Source organism: Callithrix jacchus, chromosome 22, assembly GCF_049354715.1.
Source record: "Callithrix jacchus isolate 240 chromosome 22, calJac240_pri, whole genome shotgun sequence".
Taxonomy (NCBI): Eukaryota; Metazoa; Chordata; class Mammalia; order Primates; family Cebidae; genus Callithrix; species Callithrix jacchus.
Window position 1 is genome coordinate 25,128,023 of NC_133523.1, and position 19,450 is coordinate 25,147,472.

General features: G+C 45.7%; 1 protein-coding gene across 1 annotated transcript in view; it reads left to right on the forward strand.

Moving 5' to 3' along the window:
• Window positions 1-19,450, forward strand: part of LOC144580764 (uncharacterized) — a 146,826-nt gene that overhangs the window by 60,032 nt on the left and 67,344 nt on the right. The window contains exon 5 of the mRNA XM_078359600.1: window positions 7,591-7,642. Coding sequence (XP_078215726.1) covers window positions 7,591-7,642 — 52 coding nt within the window. The remainder of the gene's footprint in view (window positions 1-7,590; window positions 7,643-19,450) is intronic.

Sequence of the window (19,450 nt, forward strand, 5' to 3'; positions counted from 1 at the left end):
TTTTTGTTGTTGTTTTTTCTTTTTTATTGAATTTTAGGTTTTGGTGTACATGTGAAGAACATGCAAGATTGTTGCATAGGTACACATGGCAGTGTGATTTGCTGCCTTCCTCCCCATCACCTATATCTGGCATTTCTCCCCATACTATCTCTCCCCAACTCCCCACCCCCGCTGTCCTTCCCCTATTTCCCCGCAACAGATCCCAGTGTGTGATGCTCCCCTTCCTGTGTCCATGTGTTCTCATTGTTCAACATCTACCTATGAGTGAGAATATGTGGTGTTTGATTTTCTGTTCTTGTGTCAGTTTGCTGAGAATGATGGTTTCCAGCTTTATCCATGTCCCTACAAAGGGCACAAACTCATCATTTTTGATGGCTGCATAGTATTCTATGGTGTATATGTGCCACAGTTTCCCTGTCCAGTCTATCATCGATGGGCATTTGGGTTGGTGCCAGGTCTTTGCTATTGTAAACAGTGCTGCAATGAACATTCATGTGTATGTGTCCTTATAGTAGAACAATTTATAATCCTTTGGATATATACCCAGTAATGGGATTGCTGGGTGAAATGGAATTTCTATTTCCTTGAGGAATCTCCACACTGTCTTCCACAATGGTTAAACTAATTTACACTCCCACCAACAGTGTAAAAGATGGATTAAAGACTTAAACATGAGACCTAACACCATAAAAGCCCTAGAAGAAAATCTAGGCAAAACCATTCAGGACATAGAAGTCGGCAAGGACTTCACGACTGAAACACCAAAAGGATTGGCAACAAAAGCCAAAATAGACAAATGGGACCTAATCAAACTCCACAGCTTCTGCACAGCAAAAGAAACAGTCATTAGAGTGAATCAGCAACCAACAGAATGAAAATTTTTTTTTGCAGTTTACCTATCTGACAAAGGGCCGATATCTAGAACCTACAAAGAACTCAAACAGATTTACAAGAAAAAAACAAGCACATTTAAAAGTGGGTGAACGATATGAACAAACACTTTATAAAAGAAGACATACATGAGGCCAATAGACATGAAAAAATCCTCATCATCACTGGTCACTAGAGAAATGCAAATCAAAACTACATTGAGATACCATCTCATGCCAGTTAGAATGACGATCATTAAAAAATCTGGAGACAACAGATGCTGGAGAGGATGTGGAGAAATAGGAACACTTTTACACTGTTGGTGGGCCTGACCAATTTTTTATTTTTTTCAGAGACTGTGATCTCACTATGTTGCCCAGGCTGGTCTCAAACTCCTGCCCCAAGTGTTTGGATTATGGGCACGTCAGCAAGCACACTTGGCTCTAACGGGTGTTTTCATACTCTCTCACTACGTCCCCCACTCAGACATTGATAATTTAAGCTTTTCAGTATCTCTACCAAATACTGATAGTAAATAATCCCTTCTTGAACCCCTCACATATGGTACCTGTGAAAAATCAACTGAGAGAATCAATGGGGAAGTGCTTTGAAAATAATGCATTGCTAAGTAAACTGAAGGGCCCTGGGATGTGTCTGCAATGAGAGGGTTTGAACTCTGCATTTGGTACATGGGAGCTTTCTGAGACCGTGCTTCCTGCTGTGACCACCCTAAGTTGGGAGGCAGAAATATTTCAGGAATATAGGAAAGTTGAAGTTGCTATAGTGAATGGGGTGGTTAACGAAACAGTATGTGCTGAGAATCTCTCAAAACAAAAAGGTCAAAATGCTTTCATTATTGGGTGCCTTAAAAATATTATTGAAGTTGGGCACAGTGGCTCATGCCTATAATTCCATCATTTTAGGAGGCTGCAGCAGAAGGACTGCTTGAACCCAGGAGTTCAGACCAGCCTGGGCATCATAGTGAGACCTAGTCTCTACCCAAATAATAATAATAACAAAAAATTAGCCACACATTGTGGTGCCAGCTATGGTCCCAGCTATTCAGGAGGCTGAGGTGGTGGGATGATCCCTTGAGCCCAGGAGGTTGAGGCCGCAGTGAAAACTCTGTGACAGTTGTGTGTGACAGAGCATGATCCTGTCTCAAAAAAAGAAACAAAATAGTTGTTCATTCATTCCTGTCTTACTAAGCGATGCAGAAATGAGAAGTTCCATCTCTGTCTGGATGAAGTGTAGAATACACAGAGCAGAGAATAGAATGATAGCTACCATTTCTTGAAGACCTACTGTGAGCCAAGGACACTGTTAGGGGCTTTCTACACATTATCTTGCTTAACACAAGCGATCATCTTGAAGGTAGGAATTATCTTCAACAATAATGTGGAATTAACTACCAGAGTGGTAAAGGGAGTTTCCAAGGTCACACATGTAAATGCAAGAGTCACATCTGCCTGAATGCCGAAGCTCACATCCACTCTTCCACACTAATAAGGGAAGAGTAATCCATTCTCTGAAAAAAAAATTTGAGTGCCTCTTTTGTTCCAGACATTGTTCTGAGTGCTAGTGATATAAAAGTGAAAATAAAAGTCCCTGTCTCATGGGGCTCATGCTATAGTTGAGAAAGGCAACAAAAATGTAGTATGTCAGATGGTGATAGATGCTGTGAAGAAAAATGAGGCAGAATAAGGGTGGGTTGGATTACCATTTTGACTAGAATAGTCAGGGAAGACTGATCCTATGAAGTCTGAGCGCATCTACAGGACTGGCAAGAAACAGAACTGGCACAAAGCTTCCTTCTTTAACTACCTATGGATTCAGTTTGGGAAAGGCGCAGGGGGCGGGGGGAGGGGCGGGGGATGGGAGTGCCGATGTTAATGGAAACTATGTGCTCAAAGTCAGAAGGCCTGAGCATTAGTCCAGGTGATTTAATGGCAAGTCTTTTCACCTTTGAGCCTCAATTCCCTTTGCTGTAGAGGGGAATAACAGTTCTTGCCCAGCTTCTCACGCACAGCGGCCTTGAGGATCCGATGAGATGACCGAATGTGAAAGCCCTTTGAAAATAACACAAGTGGGGCCAGTTTTGGTGGCTTACACCTGTAATTCCAGGACTTTGGAAGTCCAAGCCAATAGCTTGAGGTCTGGAGTTCGAGACCAGCATGGCCAACATGGTCTCTACTAAAAATACAAAAAGTAGCTGAGCCTGCTTGCCTGAGCCTGAAATCCCAGCTACTCCAGAAGCTGAGGTGAGAGAATCTCTTGAACCTGGGCATGTGGGAGGGAGGCAGAGGTTGCAGTGAGCCGAGATGGCGCCACTGCACTCCAGCTTGGGCGACAGAGTGAGACTCTGTCTCATAAATAAATAAATAAATAAAAACGATGATAATATAAGCAAGACCGGAAGTCAACTCTATAACCAAAGCAAAGTGTGTGAAGGAAAATAATATGTATTCCTATCTCAGATGTAGCGGTTACCCAAAACATTGTTCTGAAAGGCCATCCAGGCTGAAAAAAGAAATAGGCTAAACTAAATAAGCATAAGTTTCATAATACACCTCAGCTAAAGATTCTTGTGTGATTTACACCAGTCAAAAACTGTGGGCCGGGCGCTGTGGCTCACGCCTATAATCCCAGCACTTTGGGTGGCCGAGGCGGGCAGATCGCTGGAGGTCAGGAGTTTGAGACCAACCTGGTCAACGAGATGAAACCCCATCCCCACTAAAAATGAGAAAATTAGCTGGGTGTGCTGGCGGGCGCCTTAATCCCAGCTACTCAGGAGGCTGAGGTAGGGGAATTGCTTGAACTCAGGAGAGGAAGGCTCAGTGAGCCGATATCGCGCCACTGCACTCCAGCCTGGGCGACAGAGCGAGACTCCGTCTCAAAAAAAAAAAAAAAAAAAAAAAGATTATATCCTATACTTCTACTAACCTAGGAAAGAAGTCCTGGGATTCGAATCTTCAACTCCAATCACCACGCTCCTTCACCCGAACTCTATTTCCCAACATGCCCCGGGCCCCTATAAGTTAGCTGTCATTATGACGCAATCCCACAGCCTTCTGGGAAGCGTAGTTTATTTGTTCTCCACCTGGAGAAAGACCTAGGACTGTGGACTACCCCTCCCGTGAGGTAGTGCCTAACTCCACTCCTTTCGCGGCGACTTCGAACGCGCTGCAGCAGCCATGTTGGACGTGGCCCCAGAGGGGCCGGCACCACGGGGTTATCGAAGCAGCTGTCACGATGCTGGGGTCCCTGGTGTTGAGGAGAAAAGCACCAGCGCCACGGCTACTCCTCCAGCTACTCAGGTACCCAGTGCTCCGGGGCCATGGAGGTGCTTTCGGCCGGAATGTGACTACCGGGGCTCTCGGGGAGACTCAGTGGCTGAGGGCAGCCGCCAGGGGGCGCCCTGGAATATAGCCAGCCTTGTTCTCTGGATGCGGGGCAGCCACTGGGGGGCACCAGGGAGGACGCTTCGATACCAAATGCCCCGCGGCTACCATTTGGGGACGCCTTCCTGGCCTGAAAGAAACAGTCCCAGGACAGGACAGCTGGACCGAGGTCCCCAACAGGGCTGGACTGGCATGTGGGGCCTGGCCACAGCGCTAGTGGTTCATTGCTATGGCAAGAGTCCGTCCAACAAGGGTGATTATGAGATCTGGGTTTGAGGAAGGAAGCGGTGGGAAGATTGTCCTAACTTCGTATCTTAGGAGGGTGGGAGGTACTTATAGATTTAGATCCTTAGAGCCCAACATCATCTGGTTACAGGGGCAGGGTGTTGCCCTGGAGAGCTCATCATCTCGGAGTTGTATAATCTCCTATCATAGGTCCGCCTCCCCTTGCTGGGCATCATTTTATCCATCTGTTCAATGGGATACTGGACTAAACATGGTCCCCTTATGTTTCTGATATTCTGCTTGGTCCAATTCCTCTTTCCTGAGATCTCCAGGAAGCAGAAAATGTGGGGTGTTTTAAGGGCAACCGCTAGGTGGTTTAGAGAAGTTGCCATCTCCCACCCCGCCACCCTCCCATCCCCGCCACCAGAGGTGCTAGAGTCAGGAAGAACCTGACTTGGATCTAACGCCAGCTTGACCTCAATTTCTTTATATAGTGAAGGATAATTTCTCAACATTTTTACGATACTGCTACTTTGACCCCTTTTGGAGTGCAGCGGCCTGAGTCTGTCAGTCTCAGGATTTTGCTGTGTCTGGTCTCACATGCTGTGAGGTGGTCTTGCCATGTGGGATAGTTGGCAGGGGAAGGAGGTTGGATTCCTGGAGGCCCAAGGCCAACTGTGGGGGGGGGATGGCTGATCTCTATTAGCATCTCAAATGGATGCATGGAGCTGAGCAGCCACTGAGAGAGGGGACAGAGAGTCAGACTTATAACCTGTGTGAGTCAAGCCATTCAGGTTCTTAGTCATTCCTCAAGAGGAAAGACTGAGGCCTGGTGTCCACGGATTCCATGCATCTGAAGCTCTGAGAATTTGGAGCAAGAGTTGGGGGAGTGGGGAGTGCCTTTACTTTCCTTTGTTTGATGTGGCCAGTTGTAAAGGAAGGACTTTGGTCTGGGAGAGACAAAACAGGATCTTGTTTCGGTTCTTTGTCTAACTCCCACTGTGAATTTGGACTTCTGCTTTTCCTCACTGGTCCTCCGTTTCCTCATCTACAAAATGAGGGTGTTGAAGATGACGCTAAGGGCATCTAGCTTAGGCATGCCATAATCCTATAACCTTCAGCATTTTTGTGGGATACCCTCTGTTTGTCTGGTTTTAGGCTAGCTGTGTGGGAAGCCCTAACAACACAAAATCAGTGAATAGGACAGTGCAGGCAGTTGGAATGCCGAGCTGGTGAGTGGTGCTATGTGTTGTTGGGGGATCAGAGGGCCAGTAGGGTGAGGAAAGCCTTCCAGTAGTATTGGAGGCCCCCAGAGGATGAGAAATTCGAACTTAAGTTCTGAAGGATGAAAAGGAGAGTGACCTTGTGAGCCCCAAGAGAGCAGGAAATAGATGTTCTCTCTCTCTTTCTCCCCACCCCCGACCCCCGCCCAGGTTATACTAGCAACTTTCCCTTATACCTAGACATCATTTTTGCCCACCACAGTGTCTGGAACTTAGTAGATGCCCAGTAAATGTGTGAGAGTTGAATTATATTCTATGCAAAGGCTTCAGGGATGGAAATAACAGTTTCAGGTCACTGTGGTGTGTGCAGGGGCTAGCAGAGTGGCCAGCTTGGTTGGAGGATAAGGTCTTTGGAATTAGATGAGAACAGATGGAGTGGGGCCTGGATGCCAGTCGGTGGTGTGTTGGATAAGGGTGTTGGAATTTCTTCTCTAGGCAGTGGAGAGACATGGAAGGTTCATGAGCAGGGAATGTTGAGTCCAGTGTATTTGGTGAGATCTTGCCTAAGAAGTTCCTGGGGGTTCCAAACTGGACTTTGTAGCCTGAACTCCAGCAAGAATACCAGGGTCTATTTACAAAATAGATAATGGTCAAAACCGTGACCAGTTCCTGCTGGAATTGACTTGCCAGCTACCCTGACCCCTGATGTAGAGCTTTGACCTGAGGCCCTCCGTGCAGTGTGGTAGAAACTGAACCCTTTCAGAAGCCAGGCAGCCCTAGTTCTTAACTCCTTCCTATCTGCAACCTTGCAGAAGCCACATTTTTTCCTGCGGAGTGAGGGGAGAGTGGACACAGCCATCTCTAAGGAAGGCTTGATTCCCCTCCCAGCTGGTGGCTGTCTGAGCCATGCTTGGGTATGTGCTTTGGGTACAATCTGGTAAAGTAATTAGAAAGGACCTTTTACTGGAATCTAGGCCAGGAGGCATGTCTGAACCACAGGACTGGCTTTCATATGCATGATAAGGTGGGTTTCATCTGTGTTGTACAGATAAGGAAACTAAGGCTTAGGAGGTTAGATGAGTGGGCTAAGTCATACAGCAAGTAAGCGACAGAGCTGGGTTGGAGCCCAGGTCTCACTGTCTCCAGACCCTCTGCTTTGGGTCTCCCTTCCCTGGGCTTAGCACTACGGGGGTTGCAGATGTCTCAACTGTCATTTCATCTCTTTGACATCCTTGTGAAGCTGGCAGGGCAAGGGTCTCTGTTCTACATTCAGGGAAGCTGTGGTTGAGAGGGAGAGGAGCTGCCATGGTCACATGGTGGGTAGTGGAATGGTATGGAATGGAGCCAGATCTCAAAGACTCCTAGTTGAGGCCCTCTCCATCCTCACACAGCCCTGCACCCTGCCTCCTTCCCTCATTCTTCCTTTCCCTTTGGGTTTATGACCTTTCACATCAACATTCAGAAGTGGTTTGAAGAACTAGAGTTGAGGGAGAAAGTGGACAAGGTTGGGGAATGGCTAACAATAACTTTTACAGGAACATAAAGCATATTACACAGAGCTTCATAGATTATGAAGAGCGCATTGGTTATCATAAGCAAGACACAGTGCTAGCGGTTGTGCTGCACTCCCTGTCTGATGAGAGAGTTACGAGTTTGGGCTCTGTAGTAGCAAGGTGTGGAAGTCAGGTTGTTAACAGTGGACACCATGTGGGGAGGGAATGATTAGCTTTCTTGTTATGTATTGTGGCATCAGTTTGCTTGTTAAAGTCCGTGTTTCTAAAGCACTGCCACTGTCTTAGTGTGCCCTCCACGCAGTCCTGAGGTGGGTATGTCCTGGCCACAAATCTGACCAGTGCCCCCTTTCTCTTCAGATGCAGCCCTGATGGAAGCTGCCTGTGCCAACAATCTGCAAGAAGTCAGCAGGTGAGTTGAACCCCAGGCCTTGCTCTCCCCACAGGACAGACTGAGCAGGGCAAGGCTCTTCTGGATTGATGGCTCTGCTTTGGAGGAAATCCTCACCCTAAGCTGGGAACTGTCCCCTATGACTTCCCTGTTAGTTACAGAGTCACCTGGGCTCCCTTGACCCAGATCAACCCTTAGGTACTTTAGGTAGGGAGTCAGCTCCCAAACATCCCTGGATCTTTCAGCTATTTTGTTCTTAACTGGGTTGGTTTGGACTCACTCTCCCCGACCCCCATATCTTGTGGGTTCGTCTCTGAATCTTCTGATTTGTTCTCATTTCTTTGGGAATGGCCATGTGTTCGTTATTGCTTGCTCCCTTGACAGGTTGCAGGTGGGCATCCATGGAAAGACTTGGGGGTTTGGTACAAAGCTGGAAGAGACCATCTGCCAGGAAGCCTGGGGCTAGAAATGCCTGCAGGGCTAGGTGCCCATGCTGTGCCCAGCCCAGGGACAGACTGCATTTCTGTAGCCTCACTGGCTTGGCTAGTCCCAGTGACTACTGGCAGGTTAAATTTGAGGCTTATTTTTCAGCAAGGGCAAGATTCAGCTCAGCTCAGTCTAGTGCCAGGTATAGGGCAGAGTCTGTGTTCAGGATGGATGCTCAGACTGGGGCTAGCATGGGGCATCAGTTACAGGGCTGTTGGTTAAGTGCAGAGGTCTTATTCCTGGTGAAACTACGGGCCTCCACTGGGCCTAACCTTGGCCTCTCTTGGCCCTTTATATAAACCTAGGTGGCCATAGGACACCCCTCTTCATCGCCATCATGTCTGCATGTTAGACAGGAAGTCAGGAAGTCAGGTGTTGGGATGGCTATTTCTGCACCCAGTGCTTCAGGCCCTTGGTGCTCTTCCCCACTCTAGCTTCCCGAACATACAAGAAAGTGTTGAAAAGCAGCCGCAGCCCCACCAAGACTTATTACTTTGATTCCCTTTCATTTTATCTGCAGCATTATTATTGATTCTCAAGGGTGCTTTTGAGTATTAATGTTCAAGCTTTAGTTTTTACTAAACCACTTTTAGAAATGTGGGCTGGGAGTTGTTTTGTAGCCAAATAAATATGATGGAGTAATAGTTTAATAAACATGCAGTGATGCATCTTAAAAACCAACCACAGATGTCATCTTATCATAAGAGCCATTGACAACTGCAGGCTGCGTGTGGCATCTTCATTCCTCCAGAAGCAAGTGTGCCTTGGTTCATTCTGCTGCGGTACAAGGGAGTAAGGGGATGGAAGCTGACCCTTGCTGACCCTGGAATCACCTGTTGGCTACTGCCAATGGCTGCCAGGCTGCAGCTTTCCCCTTTTGGCAGTGCATTTGCAGAGCAGCAATGTTGGGAATCTACTCTTCCATCCCCCAGGGATGCCACTGCCCTATTCCATTGAGCTGCCAAACATTGATTATTTAGTTCTTTCAAAAACATGTTTTTCTAATAGCAATTAAACACCCACCCCCAAAATACAGAAAGTTGTTGAACTTATGGTGTGTGTGTGTGTGTGATTCAGACAATTTTTCTGAACATTCGTTCTTGTATGGGGCCTTTCATGTGTGTCCCCAGGCTCTAGCCTGCTTTTCTTTTGCCTGCTCTTGTCCCACTCACTTGGTCAGGTTGACCTCCTCAGAATCTCCCTTCACTCCATGTGAGGAAGTCAGAGATGAGCAAGAGACAGACCTGTCTTCAGCCCCATCTCATACAGGACATAGAGCCAAGAGCAAGCTGAGCAAAGGTGGGAAGCAGTTGCTGGCTGGCTTCTCGGTGTGGGGAACATGTTGTTGCTCCTGAGGTGGGACTTGTACAGGGTGTCAGGAAAGAGGGAAGGTGGTCTGAGAGATGCTGGAATGTGCAAGGCCTGCCATACCCAGGGTGAGGAGTTTTGAATTCATTCCATACACAGTGGGGAGATGTGGGAAGTTTTTGAGCAAGGGCATGACCCAGGTAAGGCTGACTGGCAGATGAGTGAAGGATGGACTGCATTGGGAAAAGACTGAGGGCTGATCTGTTCAGAACCTGTTTCAGTTCCAATAAGACAGATTCAAGATGATGAAGGCCTGAATGAGCATATCCTTCCCTCCCCCTCACCCAAAGGCATTCTTGATGATTAAAGAATGACTGGGCCTCTGCTGGGCACTGCAGATGGGGGATGGGGATGGTGACCCAGACCCTGGTCTCAAGGCAACAGACATGTAGCCCACCAGTTGTAGTTCTTCCTGCAAATAAGCCATTCCTGGGGGCAGTGGGGGGTGAAGGGAGCCTGACCATCTTTGCTAGAAGGAAACTCTGGAATTCCTACAGCAGGTCCTTATTCAGCCTTTCTGTACCCTAGACTCTGCACAGGTGGTTCATGCTGCTCTTTATTTCTTCCTCTGTGTCCTGGCTCTTAGCTCTGCCCAACAGACCTGCCTATAATATGATAGAATCCCATGCTCAATATGCTCAATATGTATATATATTTTTAATTTACACATACAGTCATGCATTGCCTAACAGTAAGGACAGATTCTGAGAAGTGCAATTCCTTTTTTTTTATTTTTATTTTTTTATTGCATTTTAGGTTTTGGGGTACATGTGCAGAGCATGCAATACAGTTGCATAGGTACACACATGGCAGTGTGTTCTGTTTGCTTTCACCCCTTCACCCACATTTGGCGTTTCTCCCCAGGCTATCCCTCCCCACCCCCCCTCCCACTGGCCCTCCCCTTTTCCCCCCAATAGACCTCAGTATTTAGTACTCCCTTCTCTGTGTCCATGTGTTCTCATTTTTCATCACCCGCCTATGAGTGAGAATATGCGGTGTTTCATTTTCTGTTCTTGTGTCAGTTTGCTGAGAATGATGTTCTCCAGATTCATCCATGTCCCTACAAACGACACGAACTCATCATTTCTGATTGCTGCATAATATTCCATGGTGTATATGTGCCACATTTTCCCAATCCAGTCTATCATCAATGGGCATTTGGGTTGATTCCAGGTCTTTGCTATTGTAAACAGTGCTGCAATAAACATTCGTGTGCATGTGTCCTTATAGTAGAATGATTTATAGTCCTTTGGGTATATACCCAGTAATGGGATTGCTGGGTCAGATGGAATTTCTATTTCTAAGGCCTTGAGGAATCGCCACACTGTCTTCCACAATGGTTGGACTAATTTACACTCCCACCAACAATGAAAAGTGTTCCTTTTTCTCCACATCCTCTCCAGCATCTGTTGTCTCCAGATTTTTTAATGATCGCCATTCTAACTGGCGTGAGATGGTATCTCAATGTGGTTTTGATTTGCATCTCTCTGATGACCAGTGACGATGAGCATTTTTTCATATGATTGTTGGCCTCATATATGTCTTCTTTCGTAAAGAGTCTATTCATATCCTTTGACCACTTTTGAATGGGCTTGTTTGTTTTTTTCCTGTAAATCTGTTTGAGTTCTTTGTAAATTCTGGATATCAGCCCTTTGTCAGATGGGTAAACTGCAAAAATTTTTGCCCATTCTGTTGGTTGCCGATTCACACTAGAGACTGTTTCTTTTGCCGTGAAGAAGCTGTGGAGTTTCATTAGGTCCCATTTGTCTATTTTGGCTTTTGTTGCCAATGCTTTTGGTGTTTTGTTCATGAAGTCCTTGCCGACTCCTATGTCCTGGATGGTTTTGCCTAGATTTCTTTCTAGGGTTTTTATGGTGCCGGGTCTTATGTTTAAGTCTTTAATCCATCTGGAGTTAATTTTGGTGTAAGGTGTCAGGAAGGGGTCCAGTTTCTGCTTTCTACACATGGCTAGCCAGTTTTCCCAACACCATTTGTTGAACAGGGAATCCTTTCCCCATTGCTTGTTTTTGTCAGGTTTATCAAAGATTGTATGGTTGTAGCTATGTTTTGTTGGCTCTGATGCCTCTGTTCTGTTCCATTGATCTATATCTCTGTTTTGGTACCAGTACCATGCTGTTTTGATTACTGTAGCTTTATAGTATAGTTTGAAATCCGGTAGTGTGATGCCCCCCGCTGTGTTCTTTTTGCTTAGAATTGACTTGGCTATGCAGGCTCTCTTTTGGTTCCATATGAAGTTCAAGGTGGTTTTTTCCAGTTCTGTGAAGAAAGTCAATGGTAGCTTGATGGGGATAGCGTTGATTCTGTAAATTAATTTGGGCAGTATAGCCATTTTCACGATATTAATTCTTCCTAACCTTGAACATGGAATGTTTCTCCATCTGTTTGTGTCCTCTCTGATTTCGTTGAGCAGTGGTTTGTAGTTTTCCCTGAAGAGGTCCCTTACGTTCCTTGTGAGTTGTATTCCAAGGTATTTTATTCTTTTTGTAGCAATTGTGAATGGCAGTTCATTCTTGATTTGGCTCTCTTTAAGTCTGTTATTGGTGTAGAGGAAGGCTTGTAATTTTTGCACATTGATTTTATATCCTGAGACTTTGCTGAAGTTGCTTATCAGTTTCAGGAGTTTTTGGGCTGAGGTGATGGGGTCTTCTAGGTATACTATCATGTCGTCTGCAAATAGAGACAATTTGGCTTCCACCTTTCCTATTTGAATACCCTTTATTTCTTTTTCTTGCCTGATTTCTCTGGCTAGAACTTCCAGTACGATATTGAATAGAAGTGGTGAAAGAGGGCATCCTTGTCTAGTGCAGGATTTCAAAGGGAATGCTTCCAGTTTTTGCCCATTCAGTATGATATTGGCTGTTGGTTTGTCATAAATAGCTTTTATTACTTTGAGATACGTTCCATCGATACCGAGTTTATTGAGGGTTTTTAGCATAAAGGGCTGTTGTATTTTGTCAAATGCCTTCTCTGCATCAATTGAGATAATCATGTGGTTTTTGTTTTTGGTTCTGTTTATGTGGTGAATTACGTTGATAGACTTGCGTATGTTGAACCAGCCTTGCATCCCCGGGATGAATCCTACTTGATCGTGATGAATAAGTTTTTTGATTTGCTGTTGCAATCGGCTTGCCAATATTTTATTGAAGATTTTTGCATCTATGTTCATCATGGATATTGGCCTGAAGTTTTCTTTTCTTGTTGGGTCTCTGCTGGGTTTTGGTATCAGAATGATGTTGGTCTCGTAAAATGATTTGGGAAGTATTCCCTCTTTTTGGATTGTTTGAAATAGTTTTAGAAGGAATGGTACCAGCTCCTCTTTGTGTGTCTGGTAGAATTCGGCTGTGAACCCGTCTGGACCTGGGCTTTTTTTGTGTGGTAGGCTCTTAATTGCTGTCTCGACTTCTGACCTTGTTATTGGTCTATTCATAGTTTCAGCTTCCTCCTGGTTTAGACTTGGGAGGACATAGGAGTCCAGGAATTTATCCATTTCTTCCAGGTATACTAGTTTATGTGCATAGAGTTGTTTGCAATATTCTCTTATGATGGTTTGAATTTCTGTGAAGTCTGTGGTGATTTCCCCTTTATCATTTTTTATTGCATCTATTTGGTTGTTCTCTCTTTTATTTTTAATCAGTCTGGCTAGTGGTATGTCTATTTTGTTGATCTTTTCAAAGAACCAGCTCTTGCATTTTTTGATTTTTTGAAGGGTTTTTCGTGTCTCAATCTCCTTCAGTTCAGCTCTGATCTTAGTTATTTCTTGTCTTCTGCTGGGTTTTGAGTTTTTTTTATCTTGATCCTCTAGCTCTTTCAATTTTGACGATAGGGTGTCAATTTTGGATATCTCCATTCTCCTCATATGGGCACTTATTGCTATATACTTTCCTCTAGAGACTGCTTTAAATGTGTCCCAGAGATTCTGGCATGTTGTGTCTTCGTTCTCATTGGTTTCGAAGACCTTCTTTATTTCTGCCTTCATTTCATTGTTTATCCAGTCAACATTCAAGAGCCAGTTGTTCAGTTTCCATGAAGTTGTGCGGTTCTTGGTTGGTTTCTGAATTCTGAGTTCTAACTTGATTGCACTATGGTCTGAGATACTGTTTGTTATGATTTCAGTTGTTTTGTATCTGCTTAGGAGTGCTTTACTTCCAATTATGTGGTCAGTTTTAGAGTAGTGTGATGTGATGCTGAGAAGAATGTATATTCTGTGGATTTGGGGTGGAGAGTTCTGTAAATGTCTATCAGGTTTGCTTGCTCCAGGTCTGAGTTCAAGCCCTGGATATCCTTGTTGATTTTCTGTCTGGTTGATCTGTCTAATATTGACAGTGGAGTGTTCAAGTCTCCCACTATTATTGTGTGGGAGTCTAAGTCTCTTTGCAAGTCATTAAGAACTTGCCTTATGTATCTGGGTGCTCCTGCATTGGGTCCATATATGTTTAGGATCGTTAGCTCTTCTTGTTGTATCGATCCTTTTACCATTATGTAATGGCCTTCTTTGTCTGTTTTGATCTTTGTTGCTTTAAAGTCTATTTTATCAGAGATGAGAATTGCAACTCCTGCTTTTTTTTGCTCTCCATTTGCTTGGTAAATCTTCCTCCATCCCTTTATTTTGAGTCTTTGTGTATTCTTGCATGTGAGATGGGTTTCCTGAATACAGCACACTGATGGGTTTTGGATTTTTATCCAATTTGCCAGTCTGTTTCTTTTGATTGGTGCATTTAGTCCGTTTACATTTAGGGTTAATATTGTTATGTGTGAATTTGATACTGCCATTTTGATGCTAAGTGGCTGTTTTGCCCTTTAGTTGTTGTAGATTCTTCATTATGTTGATGCTCTTTAGCATTCAGTGTGATTTTGGAATGGCTCGTACTGGTTGTTCCTTTCTATGTGTAGCGCCTCTTTCAGGAGCTCTTGTAAAGCAGGCCTGGTGATGACAAAATCTCTGAGTACTTGCTTGTTCACAAAGGATTTTATTTTTTGTTCACTTCTGAAGCTCAGTTTGGCTGGATATGAAATTCTGGGTTGACAGTTCTTTTCTTTAAGAATGTTGAATATTGGCCCCCACTCTCTTCTGGCTTGTAGTGTTTCTGCCAAGAGATTTGCTGTGAGTCTGATGGGCTTCCCTTTGTGGGTGACCCGACCTTTCTCTCTGGCTTCCCTTAGTATTTTCTCCTTCATTTCAACCTTGTTGAATCTGATGATTATGTGCCTTGGGGTTGCTCTTCTTGTGGAATATCTTTGTGGTGTTCTCTGTATTTCCTGCGTTTGAGTGTTGACCTGTCTTGCTAGGTGGGGGAAATTTTCCTGGATGATGTCCTGAAGAGTATTTTCCAGCTGGGATTCATTCTCTTCGTCCCCTTCTGGTACACCTATCAAACATAGGTTAGGTCTTTTCACATAGTCCCACATTTCTTGGAGACTTTGTTCATTCCTTTTTGCGCTTTTTTCTCTGATCTTGGTTTCTCGTTTTATTTCATTGAGTTGATCTTCGACTTCAGATATTCTTTCTTCTGCTTGGTCAATTCAGCTATTGAAACTTGTGCATGCTTCGCGAAGTTCTCGTATTGTGTTTTTCAGCTCCTTTAGTTCATTCATATTCCTCTCTAACTTATCCATTCTTGTCATCATTTCCTCAAATCTTTTTTCAAGGTTCTTAGTTTCTTTGCATTGATTTAGAACATGTTCTTTTAGCTCATGGAAGTTTCTCATTATCCATCTTCTGAAGTCTAATTCCGTCATTTCATCACAGTCATTCTCCGTCCAGCTTTGTTCCCTTGCTGGTGAGGAGTTTTGGTCCTTTCTAGGAGGCGAGGTGTTCTGGTTTCGGGTGTTTTCCTCCTGTTTGCGCTGGTTTCTTCCCATTTTTGTGGATTTATCCACTTGTCATCTGCGTAGTTGCTGACTTTTCGATTGGGTCTCTTAGTGGACACCCAGATTGTTGGTGATGAAGTATTTCTGTTACTTGGTTTTCCTTCTACCAGTCTAGCCCCTTCGCTGTATGACTGCTGAGGTCCACTTCAGGCCCTGCTTGTCTGGGGTACACCTCTAGCAGCTGCGGAGCAGTGAGGGATGCTACCAGTTTCTTTTTCTGCTATCTTTGTCCCAGGATGATGCCTGCCAAATGTCAGTCTTTTGGATATAGAGGGGTCAGGGAGCTGCTTGAGGAGACAGTCTGTACTTTATAGGAGCTCAATTGCTGAGCTGTGAGCTCTGTTGTTCATTCAGGGCTGTTAGGTTGCTATGTTTGATTCTGCTGCAACAGAGCTCATTAAAAAACCCCTTTTTTTCTTAAATCCTCTGTTTTGGGGGGTTGGGGCTTTGCTTTTGGATGTCTGTTGAGGTGTCCTGCCCAGCTAGGAGGCAGTCTAATCACTATTTGACTGCCGAGGCTCCGCCCTGCTGTTGTGAGGCTCGCCCCGTTGCTGCAGGCTGTTGCTGTTCTGCCGCCCTGCAGCAGAGTCTCTCTGTTGTTGCGGGTTGCCTCAGCAACGGCAGGCTGCATCAGCAATGTGCGTGTATCTCAGTAGGGGCGGGGTGCCTCGGCAACTGCAGTCTGCCTCAGCAGTGGGCGTGTGTCTCAGTCGGGGTGGGTTGCCTCAGCAATGGTGGACACCCCTCCCCCACGGAGCACCTCAGGGACAGTCTCCACGGCGAGACCATTTGGAATCGCCATTTTGTCTGTCCCACTGTGGTATCCCACATGCTGTGTCCCTGCAATCCCCTGGGCTGGCCCACTGCCCAAGTCCCTTTCAGTCTTGAGTTCAGCCCTCTCAAGTCTCAGGTTGCCGTTTCAACAGGGCACCTGGACAAGCGCAGCCTGTGGGGATCGCTGGGTAGGGCCGGCCGCTGCCACTCCGGCTGCCGGCTTCTCCAGGCAGAGCCTCCGCCTGGTGTCCCGCGTCTCCTTTATTCTTTGGAATTTCCCCGTTCTGTGGGCAACAAAGATCAGTCTGAAAATGCAGCTCTGACTCACCTCTCCGCGGATTAACCGAGACCTTCAATCCTGCGTTGTTCCTGAGAAGTGCAATTTCATGACTGTGGGAAGATCATAGAGTATTCTTACCCAAACCTAAATGGTAATAGCCTACCACACACCTAATCTGTACCTAATCTGTATAGCCTGTTGCTCCTAGGCTAGGAATCTGGGATCTGTTGATCTGCCTGCCTCAGCCTCCCAAAGTGCTGGGATTACAGGCCTGAGCCACCATGCCCAGACTTGGTCCTCCTTTTTCATGCCCTGGAATCTTCAGTCCATGGGCCCTGGATGCAGGCCCTCCACACCAGCAGCCCTCTGCCCTCCATATTCATTATCCTCTACTTATACCTTTCAAAGCTCCAGTGCTGCTTCCCTTACAGAGCCTTCCTGGATTCCTCCCAGCTGGCTGTGATCTTGTCTTCTTTGCCCCTCCCCCCACTTTCATCCTACCCCTCCCTTCTGGTCTGGGAGGGTTTGAGGGTCATCAAGGAAGGGCCATGCCAGCTTGTCACTGGAGGGGACTTTTTTTTGGAAGAGAAGTTGGAGGTCAGGTTGGAGAAGTAGGGCTGAATGCCACTCGCCATACTTTGTTCTTTATATTAAGAAGTTTGTGGGCTAGATTTCATACAGCCTGTGTGTACCTGAAGTAAGCAGTCCAGAGTCCACTTTCACACCCTGCTTGGCTATATCAGAGGGAGGCCGGGTCTTTTCTCTTTTCTCCCTCCCTCCCTCCTGTGTGGCATCCATTTCCTCCCTTCTCCCCTGAGGCACTTAAGTTCATCTATCTCTGACTCCTGGGAAGTGGAAGCCTGGCCTCTCTCTTACGTGTCAGCAGTGTGAGCAGGTGTCCCTGTTCCTGGGCTTAGCTCAGAACTGAGCCTGGCTTCTGGACTCAGGAACTGCTCACCCGAAACCTAGGGCACAAGACAGACTGGAGGCACATCTGTCCAGGCTCAGACCGAGACTTGTGAGGAGCTGTCAGGACTGGGAAAAGTGAGGCCTCTTGTTCTCCCAGTGGAGATCACATTTCCTTCAGGACAAACTGGGTGAAAGACAACACCCCTACCTGGCTCCTTTCTCCCAGCAGGGGGTGAGGCTCTGCTGAGTGCTTACCTCAGTTGTTCATCAGCTCAAGCCCTCTCTAATAAAGGAGGCCTGGTGAGATCCATCTTGGGCCTCAGTCTACCTGCCCTTTTTCTCCAGGATTTATTTGTTCATTTGACAAAGAGCACCTGCCATATCCTGATTCCTCTGCTTGGCACAGGAAACACTAGCAGGCATGATTTCTGCCCATGATGACAGAGTTGGGGGTAAACTGTGGCAACAGGGTGGTCAGTGCTGTGAGACAGGAAACTACAGGGGCTGCAGGAGCCCAGAGGACAAACAGCCTGGTGGATCTGAGAAAGCTTCTAGAGGAAATGGCACCTGGTCATAGACAATATCAGTTGGGTTTTGTAAATAGAATGGGAAGGCATTCCAGGCAAAAAGGGCCATGGATGTGGTAGCACAAGGCAAAGAGCAGCCTGCAGGGTATTTGGGAGGGGGTCACATGCCCTTCAGTGCTGCTGGATCACAGTCTGAGGCCAGGAGAGACTGGAGATAGGTAGGGACCTGGTGGTGGAGAAGACTGACTGACTCTCTGTTTGTCCCTCACTTGCCTATCTGTCCAGCCTGTGCTTTGTGCCTAGCCCTGAGCTGAATTTGGAGGAGGGAGGGTGGCAACAAAATGAGGAAGGAGAAACAGTCCCTGCCCTGGAGGAGCCTGTGTGCCCTCTGGTGAGGAGGACGGACATGAGTCAAAACCTTGAGAGCCAGCAAAGCAAGGGACACATTACCTACCTTCCAAGTAATGTGAAGATGATAACACCTACCCCAAAGAGTGGCAGAGTTATTATTACTAATAACAAAATGATTAATTCATTTGACCAGTATTTATGGGTGCATATTCAGAGCTAGGCATTGGGCTGAATGTGGGAGATAATGGTAATGAACAAGATTGGCACAATCCCTGCCCTCTTGGCACAGTCTAACTAGGAGTCAGATGACTAATTATGCAATTATAATTATGTACTTCAAAAGTGAAGTGCAATTTGTCTTTTCAACAAATGGTGTCTTTTCAGTGACTGGATATCAACATGCAAAAGAGCACAATTGGACCCTCACCTAATGCGATATATGAAAATAAGCTCAAAGTGGTTCATGGGCTTAAATGTAAAACTAGAAACTCTTAGAAGAAAACATAGGAGTAAATCTTTGTACCTTGGGTTAGGCAAAGCTTTCTTAGATATGGCACCAAAACACAAGCACTGAAAAATAATTGGATGTCATCAAAATTAAAAACTTTAATGTTTTGAAGGATACCATCAAGAAAGTGAAGACTCTTACAGAATGGGAGATTATTTTGCAAATCATAAATCTGATAAGGGACTTAAATCAGAATACATAAAGAACTCTTACAATTCAACAATAAAAAGATAATTTAAAAATGGGCTGACCATAGTCGGGAGCCTGAAAGGTGAGAGGATCACTTGAGGCCAGGAATTTGAGACCAGCCTGGACAATGTAGCAAGACTCTGCCTCAAGAAAAGAAAAAAACATAGCCAAGTGTGGTGGCATGTACTTGTAGTCCTAGCTACTTCGGAGGCTGAGGTGGGAGCATCATTTGAGCCTGGGAGTTGGAGGTTAGAGTGAACTGTAATTGCACCACTGCCCTCCAGCCTGTGCAACAGAGTGAGACTCTCTCTTAAAAAATTTTTTTTCTTTTCTTTTTTTTTGGCTTTTATTTTTCTTCTTTTTGTGTTTTGAGAAAATAGCAAGTGGGTTTTCGAAGGGAAAAACAAGAGGCACTTTTTTTTTGTTTATGAGACAGAATCTCAGTCTGTCACCTAGTCTGGGAGTGCAGTGGCATGATCTCAGCTCACTGCAACCTCCACCTCCTGAGTTCAAGTGATTCTTGGACTTAAGGCTCCCAAGTAGCTGGA